Here is a 12061-nt window from a genome sequence, read left to right as displayed (position 1 = left end):
ATCTGGCTGCTCACCCTCCCCCTTAAGAATGCTACAGACTCAATCCAAACCATCTCTTATCCTGGCACCTGGGAGGCAACATACCATCTGACAGTCTCATTCTTGTCCACAGAACCTCCTGCCTGCTCTCTGACCAATGAATCCCCTGTCACTACCGCTTGCCTCATTCCAGCCCCCCCCCCCACCTTCCCTTCAAAGCCACAGAGACAGACTCAGTGCCCATTGTTTCATTTGTTGTTTCATTGTTTAAATATAGCATCATCATCCAATCTTGATTTGGCAATTCATATTTTTTGCTGAGATTATTTTAGGCCATTGTCATTTGAACAGCAATTAAATCACTGGTTTAATTAAACGTAATATTTGTCTTAATTCAGGTATTGTTCAAATCTTGTGTATTCAAGGTATATTTTTCATGTGTTGATTTTCTTCAGGGAGGAATCAGTCAATCACAAGGCAACGTGCCGTTGACTGCATTTGTGCTGATAGCACTAATTGAAGCTAAAAGTTATTGCTCTCATTATGTTACGGTAAATCATTTTTATTTTATATTATAAGATACCTAGTGCATGAATTATTTCAAAGAAGAGCAGGAGAGTGCAAGCCAGTATTTACTTTCAATCAACATCATCAAAGACTGTAAGAAGTTAACTGTTGCACTTCATGACAGCACTTCAAAGCTGTAAAATGATGAGCCTATGAAAGGCAGATCAAAGCCCTCAAGGAGACTCAGTCATGTGAGGTTTATTAAGACTGCATTTGGATTTTTATTTTATTCTGAGGCAAGAACTAAAATACAGTTCCATCAGCAAACACCCACAAATAACAGACAGGCTGAGACTTTGTCTGAATTCACAAGGTGGATGTTGATACAACCATCAACCAATCCTCCACTGAAGTAAGAGGTTTGAACATGTGGCCAGAATTGGAGGCTGTGTCAAGGTGAGGGGCATCAAGCAGAGTGTGAGGACCCGTAGCTTGGGTTGGTTAAACATGGGGTTGGGATAAGTGTATGTGATTTGGCCACTGATGATGTGGGAACTTTTAAAATTTTCCTTCCTTCAAGTGATAGAACATCTTTAAATGTCACACAGCACAAACTGTTCTGTATTGCTGCTCAACCCCAGTTATTGTACATGGATTGACACAAAAAAACTGATTTTTCCATATAATATGTATTGCTGATGTGAATACATATTTAACAAGCTGGTCATGTGCACATAATGATATGTCTGTCCAGAGTTTAATGTAAGTGTCATTTCCTAACATCAGAGTTATGAAAACAGTATCAAGAAAGCAGCAGATTACCTGGAACGGCACATAGATGGCCTTGAGAGATCGTACAGTGCAGTACTTTCAGCCTATGCCCTTTCACTGTTGGGTATAAACAAGGAGGATGTTGTCATGAAATTTGCTTCACCAGGTAAGTCTGATTAGTTGCTGTGCCCACACGCTTTGCCCAACTTCATAACTTTCCTGCCATGTCAGCACATTCAGTGAAACTCATGAGAGGAGTGAGTGAGATGTTGCAGCTGATGAAAACCACAAGTGCTGCACACACAAAGATAAAATGCTGCAGCTGTTTGAAATCTGAAATGAAAACAGAAAATGCTGGAAACATTCAGCTGCTCACTGAGCATCTGCAGAGAGAGCGAAGCAGAGTTGATGTTTGTGGATGATAATTTTTCATGGAGAATGTGAGAAAAGTAACCTGTTGAAGCACGGTTGTGTCTCAGGATTTTGAGGCAAGGAAAAAAGGAGGGAATCTCTGTGACTGGGTGAGAGTCAGGATGGAGAATGGCAAAAGAGATCATGCTGCAAACACGAAAGGCCAGTCATAGGACAAGCAGAGAAATAAAATATGAGTTTAATGAAGGTATAAAAGGAACAGCAGAAATATTATCTTAAGTGTTAAGACAGTGCGGAAGGCTGTAATGTTCCTGAGAAGACGAGGTGATGTTTCATGGATACAGAATAGGAGGCCCAGGTTAAAGAGATCAGAGTGCGAATGTCACAGATAGTCATAGGGTCCAGGGCAGCACAGTGGGAATGTCACAGAATGAGACGGACAATGAAGGCGGTAGACAGTTGAAAGCTCAGAGTCGTGCTTGTGAGCTGAATGGACATGAGCATTTCCATCATTTCCTGTTTTTTAATGTGGATTTCTTACTTTGGAATATTTTCTGTTCATATGCAAGACCTTCCTTCTCAATCCCAAACCATTGTGCTAATGGTTAGGGATTGAGAAGCTGAATTTTGATCCCTGTCTTCAGTAATTGTGCACAAGATACACATTCTATTCACTGCCTGACAAGCCTCAGGTTTGACAAAACAAAGTGATCTCAGTGCACTCATTGAGCATGGCTGCTTCCTCCTGTGTGATAACAAGAATATGTACTTCTCTTCAAGTTCTTCTTTATGATGCTAAATGTACTTGGAAGAGAGATCTAGACACATTAGACATAGAGGATAAACACTTTTTGTTGGCAGCTTTAGATGTGTGTCAAGAACATTGGCTGATGAATGTCCTCATTCCAGCTGCAACAGTTCATTGGGTTCAACGTGTACGAGATGAGTACTGTTGTCAGGAGATAGATACCCCGGCATGCTTTGCAGACGTGATGAAAGATGTGCCTATTCTGGAGGGTTTAAAGAGAGAGGGGGGGGAGAGAAACAGTGGTGTCTGCTTTGAAATAGATGGTGCAGTTAATTTGAACATTCGTCACTTTAACTGCAATTTTTCCCTTGCACTTTTTTAGACAAATCGTACTGGCCAGTGGCAGGAAATGCTAACTCTCTGTACACCATTGAGGCCACAGGATATGCCCTCCTATTCCTCTTGCAGCAGAAGCAGTATGAGCAAGCTGGTAAATTAGTGAGATGGCTGTCAAAAAGGAGCGAATATGGAGGAGGCTACAGCTCCACTCAGGTAACACAAATCCACAATGAATTTATGTGGGAGTTTGCCTGAAATCTCATGTTTGTCAGGAGGCTGGCCTGATGAACTATAAAATCACCAACTGCTTAAGGCAGACCCATGGTTAAAATGCATTCTGTCACATCTTTTAGACTTTATAATGACAGACAGTAAAATTCCATTCACGTAGCACACTTGGGACTTTGGTGGTCAAACTAACAGATTTTCTAGATTGTCGGAATTTCTTCCATTAACACTCCAGCACACTTGTGGTTCACTTTTTTATATGTTCACTGTAGTAGAATAATAATCTTTCCAGTGAACACGCTAAGTTTACAGGGGATGTGGGAAATGGAACCTGGTAAGTTTCAAGGGAGCGCAGGCACCCAGGCTGGGCAAAGGGACAGGAACCCAATTTGGATGAGTGGACGGAAAGCACAGGCAACATTACCTGGTGAGACAAATGCAGGATTTCCAAATAGTCAAATCAGTTTACTGGAATGTTACTGTACTTAGCAATGTATAAAAAAAATAATTCCTGGACATTCATGATGTGTTCTAAAGTTCAAAATAAATATCACATAGCTGAAGTCACTTTCCAGATTGTACAAACCATTTGTTGATAAGATTTACACTTGAGAGTTGTGCACCCCCTTTTCCCAATTTGGTAACAACATTGTCGTTTCTGGAACAAAATCTCTCAGCGTTTTGAGTGCTTTCGTTGAAACTCAAAAGGAAACTGTTCACATGTTAATTACTGCTATGTGCAAATTTGGTGGATCATGGGAGGTTCATCTGAAATTTCTACAAATCTATTTAACAAGACCTTTTTACTTCCTAGGCGACAATAGTTGCATTGCAAGCACTAGCCAGGTACATGATTGATGTTCCTGAATACAAGGAGGTTGACTTGGATGTGGAGCTGTCCATTCCTAGCAGGAAAAGAAGTATTCCTTGGAAGTTTGATACAAGAAATGCATATGTAACAAGATCATTAAAGGTTTGTTCATGTTCTTGTTCAGAAGGTTGGTGTATTTATTCCCATTTGCTAATGTTCCAGATCATGTGTATTGTTGTTCCCTAAGGGTGACATTAATAATTTGTAGTTGATAGGCTCATCAATGTTTCTCCACCACTAACCCGCGAAGTGAATTAAATTTACCATTTAGTAACTAAATCTCTGGCACTGAAACAAGCCATTTGGTTCAATGAGTCCGTCTTGATGTGTCTGCTGTGCAGGAGTCTCCTCCTCCAGATACAAAGCATCTGTGGTTATAGTGCTTGAATCCTTTCTATAGGTAGACAGGGTGGTGATGAAGGCTTTTGTCATACTGGCCTTTATCAGTCAGGGCACTGAGTATAAAATTTGGGGTGTTATTTTGCAGTTGTATAAGATGTTGGTGAGGCTGCATTTCAAATATTGTGTTTAGTTTTGATAACCCTGCTCTCGGAAAGATACCATTAAGCTGGAAAGAGTGCAGAGGAGATTTATGAGGATGTTGCTAGGACAAGTTATGGAGGGAGGTTTAGCAGGTTGGGAGTTTTTTCAATGGAGTGTATGAGAATGAGAGGTGATCTTATAGAGGTGTATAAAATCATGAGGGGCAGAGATAGGGTGAATGCACACAGTCTTTTTCCAAGGGTTGGGAAATCAAGAAATAGAGGGTATAGGTTTAAGGTGAGAGGGGAGAGATTTAATACGAACCTGAGGGGTTACTTTTTCACCCAGAGAGTGGTCAGTATACGGAAAGAGGTGTCAGAGAAAGTTGTTGAGGCAGGTATATTAACAACATTTTAAAGGTACTTGGACTGGTACATCGATAGGGAAGGTTCAGAGGGATATGGGCCAAACACGGGCAAATGGGACTAACTTAGATGGGAATCTTGGTCAGCGTGGATGTTGGGTCAAAGGGCCTGTTTTCATGCTGTATTACCCTAACGCTCCATGAAAAATCTTCAGAAAATCTCTCAGCCTCTCCCCAGAAGCAGACTAAGGACAATGTGGATGAGAACCAGACGTAGATTGTTGATGGACAAGTTATGCCAAAAGGTTTGCATATTGCTGAATTCTTTTACAATATTTAACTCCCAAAAAAAATTCAGTGGTGAACATCCAAGTACCAAGATACATCCATGTATCTCCATCACTACTGCACCATGCAATGTCCCCAGAATGTAATACAGAACAACACCATTTAATCCTGGCAGAGAAAAGAGGCAAAACAAATCCCACTGTAGGAAAGACTTCAGCAATGCACAAGAAGGACTCCCTTCCTCTCTCACCCTCCCAATCACATCTTAAGGACAAGGAAGGAATGCAAGCAGTTTATCTCCATGTTTTGCTGTCTTTTGTCAGAGTCTGACAACGTGAAGTATTTCCATGTCACGAATCAAAGCAGTTGGTGCACAAAAGCTTGTAGTCATTTTCCGGGTTTTGCTTCATTACATTTTTATTGCTTGGGACCAACGACTAACCAGGGGTCTCTGTTATTTCAGCTCAATTCTTTGGAAAAGTTTTCTGTTCACGCAAGTGGGACAGGACAAGGAACACTAAAAGTAAGTGTTGGTTGCAAGTGCTTATTCCACTGGATTTACTAATGACCTTCCTGTATGTACAGGCCTTTAGCCCCAGTGTCCTCAAATCTGAAAACGTTTTCATTGTTGTGCAATACTTCATAAAATATAGAGATCAGAACTGTTTGAACCATCCCACTTTTGACAGGCGATGGTTAGAAGCTGCACAATTAAAATTCATGCCCACTTATTTCCCATCCTGTACAATCTTATACTTAAGGTACAAAATTGAGAAGGATGTGAGTAAGAGAAAGAGCAAAGAGATAATTTGGCAAAGACCTGATTTTAGGTAGGTGAGGGAAGACAAAAGACAATACTTCTGGGAAACAAAAATAGAACACAAAGAGTAAACATCTCAGTAGAGATCAGAGGAAATCAAGTTCAAGTTCAAGATTATTGTCATGGGCAGGGTATAAATGCCATGAAAATTAGCTATGAATACAGCTAATAGTGTAAATATAATCCACCTGGTTTACAAGAATAGACAAGTCAATAATGATACTGCAGATGATTACAGAAAGCAAAGCAGAATTGAATTTAAAATCAGGAGACTTCACTGACACTGGATTTACCCCGGAGAAGATGATCAAAAGACAATGTGAAAAAGTTAGGAAAGTTGTCAGTACTGTAATAAGGAAACAGAAGAGAAATTGCAAATTTAAGTCGACAAAGAATGTGAAAAGAACAAATCACAGTCAGCAAACAAGGAGCAGGAGACAGGAATGCAATGACTTGTATTAAACTATCAAACAGTATACCTCAGTTGATACCAGGGACACTGACATAGTGACTGCAATATATGTAATTTATCATGCTTTTTAATCGTGGACAGCCAAGTTCTTTGCTTCACTAAGTGAGAGTGACGACATAAATGGTGTTTGGCATGGGAGGGAGAGGATGCAAGGGTTGAAGGTATGGACAAGGGGTGTGGGGAAGGAGAGAGAGAGAGAGATACCTAGTGGGAGAGAAAGGTAAGAGGGAGGGATGGATGGACAGGAGAAAGAGAGCAGGAGTTGTAGAGTGAGGAAGAAAGGAAAGAGGAGGGGTTTGGGGTAGCAGGAGGGACAGGAAAGAGGGGGAAGGAGGAGGGAGAGCAAGGAACGAACATAATTAGTTAATTTAAAACAAAACTTGCTTGATACTCTAATTATGTCATTATGTTCCCCAATATGTATTCTCTCAGTTCTCCTGTCATTCTTGTGAATCATTCTTATTCCTTCTCCATCTCTCTATAGTATATAGGCCAGAATTGTCAGACTTTGCCACTCACTTTAGAAATAAGAGCCAAAAGAACTTATCAAATATTGTTAACAATTTCAATCCAACCAGCAAAATGGTGCAGGAAAGGTAATTAAACTTTGAAGAACAGATTCACCGCCTTTGCAGAACGGTTATTGAAGGAAGATCAAGAGTTGGACTCAAGACAGTGATGTCATTTGATATAAAATCAATCAATAGCCTTTCAAAAAATATTCTCCTGTATTTCCCTACTTTTATCAGTGGTTTAACTTCTGATGGGTAAGCTCTAATTTTGTTTCTTTTATACAGGTTTTTACAACTTATTATGCATTGGTGCCTAAGGAAAGGAAGGAATGCAAGAACTTCAATTTGGAAGTAACTGTTGAAGAGGTTGAGGAAGGTGAGCAGTGCACTGGGAGCATTAGTTCTTAACAATGAGCTTCTCAGCATTAGTTGGACCACAGCAAACTCTGAAATATATCACGGAACAAGAATCAGAGCTGTAGTTCTTAGGCTTTTGACTAGAAATGTTAAATAATATCTCAATATTTCCTTTTTACTCTCGAACCATTTCTTTATCTCAATGAATTCTCTCTCTCCTTGTCTATCACTTTTGTCTGTCTGTCCCTATCCTTATCTACTGTCAGTCAGGGATTTGAGGAAGCCAAGAAACAGTGAGGTTAAGTTAGCAGGAAGGGGCTGCCTGGATTTTAATATCTCTTTAATTTAGTTACCATTGAGCACAGCCTTTCATGGATAAGAATTATACTTTTTGGTTTGTGAGATTGTATGAAACATGTCCCCAAGTGAAAATGGCGAGTGTGATCAACCATTTCAGTAACACAATAACTGCAAGTACCAGCAGCAAGCCTGATTATAGTTTGACAATCGTCCAACAAAGAGTCATTTTTATCCCAGATACTTCATGACATTAGACTTTGGAGCAGCTGGCAGTTGTCCTCTTGCATGACTCCTTAAATTTTGCAATGTTTTTCCAAGGTGATTAAAATTGCAGGAACTTGATATCAAGCAGAAGTTCCACTGAAAGTGATCAAAATTTGGAAGATGAGAGGGGAGTTGAGAAAAAGCATATGTCACTCGCCAGTGGTGGGGATCTGGAACTGGCTGCCTCAAAAGGTGGCAGATGGAGAAACTGTTGCCATCTTTAAATAGTGGCTGGATGAGTATTTGAACCTGCAGCTGAGAAATGTGATAAACCTTGTTTCTTTTTGGCCAATATGGACACAAAGGGCCAAACCACCTCTTTCTGATCTGTAAATTTCTTTGAGTCTATGGATGCTTCAGGAAGCATTCAAAGGTGGGAATGGATTTAGCAGGGCAGAGGAGTCCAGGAAAGAAATCCCAGTGCCTAAGAAGTGATTGTGAGGATCTGGGCTACGTTGATTATTCTCCTCCCCATTGCATCAATTCCACATTGGAAATAGTTCTGCAGATTTTGAATTTGATTGAAAATGACGGATTGGCCAGAGGAATCCTTCCACAGCAATTGCACTATTTTCAGCTGAACAATCAGCGGAACGGCAGCAGGTCACCAGGTTAAAAGTTCAAAATAAAAACCACATTCTGTTGATAAAAGTGTTGCCTCCAGAAAAATCATGGATTTACGCTGCACTCAGATATTTCAACACATAGTCCAGCTGTCCTTTCGTGGAGTACCGAGTGAGTGCTGCACTGTCAGAGATGATTTCATCCAAACTTCTGGTTGATCTCTCAGGTGGATGTTATTCTTTGGTGTCCTGGTCAACATTTATCCCTGAAAACCTGCACCTAAATGCTGGGCTGAAATCTTGTTGTCTGCAAAATGGCAGTCGCATTTACTGGATTACAGCAGCAAGTGATTCAGAAAGTATTTTTAAAAAATTAAATTACATTAAAAAACGCACTTACCCTTTGTTCATGTTTGAGTTACAACTGGGAATCAAAGTATTTGTGATTACAATAATTAACCTTGTTTTGCATATTTATAGCTAAACGACCTGAAGGTGCTCTGAATACTCTCCTGATAAATATCTGTGCACGGTAAGTGGCTCAGACCTCAATGAGTTTGGAGTTACATTTGTATTCTGTTATCAGGCAGGAAGTTGGTTTCAGAAGCTAATGAGAGAAAACAAAAGAATGTAGAAACTTTGGATATCTACAGGGCCACTTAACCCTTCGATTCTGTTCCAACATTCAGTCAGGTCAGGTCTGATCTGTGAACTTATTCCACATCCTGGCCTTTTCCTCAAATCTATCTGTGACCTCAGTTAACAAAAATCTATTAATCACAAATTTAGAATTATTGACCAAACATTCTTTGCCATTTTTGAAGAAAGTTCCAAAGCATAGAAAACGCACTGCATTTTTTTTTCCTGTGCTGAACATCCCTGCTTTTTGTATGAACATTAAACTGAGTTTCCCACAAAAAAACGATCCAATGTGAAAGTGCCGGTATGGTTTACATCCAGAAACAAAATCTGAAAACAGGACTTGTGCAAGGAACCTCTCTCACTTCACTGAGATTCCCAACCACTTCCCTGTGCAGCAATCAGAGGACGTCAGCCACTAAAGGCACATTCCCCATGGCAGCCAGATAGGAGTAACGCACATTGTAGCTGCATGGAGGTGGCAAGGGAAATGGATTCAGCTCACATATGCAGACAGAGAGAAACGTCCATCATGGTCAATGAGGTAAATTGCTTCTGGCAAACTCTGTCTGCCCAGACAGTGGGGTAGAGGGTGGAGTTGACGGAGAAGAATGGTGGTAGGAGTGAATGGTCATGTGGCTACAGAACCTGCTGAGCCCACTGGCAGGTGGATGCTTCAGTAGTCTTCTTCAGGAATGATAGTTGCAACACATTGTGGAAAGAAATTTATATCACACAAAATATGCCAGTCATCTCTTTCAAGAGTGAATAACCCCACAGAATGGAACAATACTGAATGAAGTTTTGTTATCTTAGGGCCATCTGCACGCTACTGTTTACACCCTGTAGAGCGGAGATCCGCTCAATAATGGGTGTTTTACGCAGAGATGTTTTAGCAAGGTGTCGCTAATCAAGAAATATCACTGAGAGAGCCCTCCCTAAGAGTGTCCTCACCAGGAGTAACCTCACTTGCTCCCCTCTTTCTCTTCTGTTGTTTAAAGCTCCCAATATTTGTTTTGTTACTAATCTGTTTCACTTTGGCCTTTACAGCTATCATAGCAATACAGAATCCTCAATGGTTATTTTAGATATTTCCATGTTAACTGGATTCTTTCCGGATACCAATGATCTTGGTCAGGTAGGTCATGTTCTATTCGTTAAGAATGACTTGAACTTAATTAGCAGAAATGTTCATGTATTTGCAACTAAGGTTAGAAAAGGGATAAGTGAAGCATATAATCTTAAGGTTTTGAGACTTTCTACATGGACAGTAACCACTACCTAACAACAGAGAATCAAGTGTGCACAATATACTGGAGCTGCCCACATTGCTTTATTGAACCTTATCAACACAATTTAAATCAAATGAGATAAAGTTGGTCTAGATGCATTAGGTAAAGAGAGAACCTGCCAGTGAAGTGTTAATTTAGAAGAGATATTCAGAATATGTGGAGCATAATCTAATGCAAAATATTAACCCACTGGTCCTCACTAGCAGGCTTCTACCTTTCTCCCCCTCACTTTCAGCACACAATGTTTCTGTGGTACCTCTCTCACCCTTCAATGTCACCACCACTCTCTCACCAATTCAACCTGGTGGTGTTCCCGTACTTCTCACACTCTTGTCCACCTGCCCCCTGAAGTCTGCCTGGCTAAGCCTGCCATCAAGTGCGTTTGAGAGTTTCAAATGGCTTAATGGATTTATGTTTCTTTCGTGAATGACTTTACAAACTATGCATTATTAACGATTATTCTATCTTGTTTCCAGCTTAAAAATGGAATAGAGGATTATATATCAAGATTTGAACTGGACAAGGAATTATCCACCAGAGGATCACTGATCATTTATTTAGATTCGGTAAGAAGATTCCTGTATTTGACAATTAAGAGAAAAAAGACAGAAAGAGCCTTACTTCTGAAATATATTGCTCTGTTGACACCCATTTTGTATTCAACAAGCTCCCACATGTGTTATAGGGATTATGATCAGATAGTCTGTTTATGTGGTGTTGAGTTATGAGGAAAAGTTGATTCAAATTCAGGAGATAGCTTCCAGCTCATCTTCAAACAGATGTTGCAAGAGGGCTTTCACAGCTAAGTTTAACACCTTGTCTGAAAAGGAGCACCTCCAACAGAGCAGCTCTCCCTCAGAACTGCACAGAACGATTAGTATTTGAGTCTTTAGAGTAGGACTTCAACCTGCAGCTTCTGACTTGGAGGTGAAATGTCACCCACTGAGGCACAACTAAAGCTGGCTCATGATTGGTGAATCCAAACAAAACACAATGTCTTCTCAAAATAAACAACAAGCTTTGGCCCCAGAAATGTTGAGAGCTGCATAAGCCCCATCCCTCCAAGACTCAAACGGCTACAAAAACAAGGAGCTGGTATGTCTCTCCTATTCACAAAGACTTAAATGCTTAAAAAGTATTTAAAGTTAATCATATGATGAAAAAAGTTATCACAGAGATTAAAACAACACTAAATGAAAGTAAATTAAAAACATTAGGTAAAAATTAAATTCATTTACTCAATTCAAAATTATGCATGTTTGCTGAATTCCTCCTCTTGGAGCTTATCCTCTCCTTTGAAATGAATGGTTGATTGAGAGAAAGTGTTTTAAGTTAAAGACCTCATATGTGATAAAGACCACACCATTCATGGTCTACCAGGTAGGCTCTCTACCTTCCTCTACTGGACTTTCTACAGCAGGCACCTCAAAGATACTACTGATGTTGTCTGCACAAAATCCTTCAAACTTACTGGATGCATAAGCAAACTAGTGACCACTCCCAGGGCAACATCCCCAGCATGGTCACATGGACCTCAATCAGTTGACTCCATTTGGTAGCCCATGTCATTCACATGCCTGATACCGGATACAGAAACATGAACCAGACACTCTATTCCAAGTTATATCACGAAGGAGGCGACCAGGCGGACAGAGGAAAAGATTCAATGATTTTCTCAAAGCCACTCAAAATGGAAAATGAACATGGTATTGACAACCTCAAGTCCTGCACAAGCCCTGTGTAAATGGTGGAAAGACTGATGAAGCCATAGAGTCCCCCACAGATGGGGCACAAGACACCACATGTCCATCTCTGGGGGTCTCTGTGGCTTCATCAGTCACCTCAGAACCCAGTAAACCAGAGTGGTCAAAGGTCATCTTTGATCCTAAGAC

General features: G+C 40.4%; 1 protein-coding gene across 1 annotated transcript in view; it reads left to right on the top strand.

Annotated features, from left to right (window-relative positions):
- The window catches only part of LOC127585095 (complement C3-like), a 91421-nt gene that overhangs the window by 65808 nt on the left and 13552 nt on the right, over positions 1-12061 (top strand). The window contains exons 27-35 of the mRNA XM_052042288.1: positions 435-530; positions 1273-1423; positions 2760-2929; positions 3759-3917; positions 5414-5473; positions 7040-7130; positions 8719-8770; positions 9928-10015; positions 10646-10735. Of these exons, the coding sequence (XP_051898248.1) occupies positions 435-530; positions 1273-1423; positions 2760-2929; positions 3759-3917; positions 5414-5473; positions 7040-7130; positions 8719-8770; positions 9928-10015; positions 10646-10735 (957 nt within the window). The remainder of the gene's footprint in view (positions 1-434; positions 531-1272; positions 1424-2759; positions 2930-3758; positions 3918-5413; positions 5474-7039; positions 7131-8718; positions 8771-9927; positions 10016-10645; positions 10736-12061) is intronic.

Source organism: Pristis pectinata, chromosome 31 (genome assembly GCF_009764475.1).
Source record: "Pristis pectinata isolate sPriPec2 chromosome 31, sPriPec2.1.pri, whole genome shotgun sequence".
NCBI classification, from domain to species: Eukaryota; Metazoa; Chordata; class Chondrichthyes; order Rhinopristiformes; family Pristidae; genus Pristis; species Pristis pectinata.
This window is presented reverse-complemented; position numbering and strand designations above follow the sequence as displayed.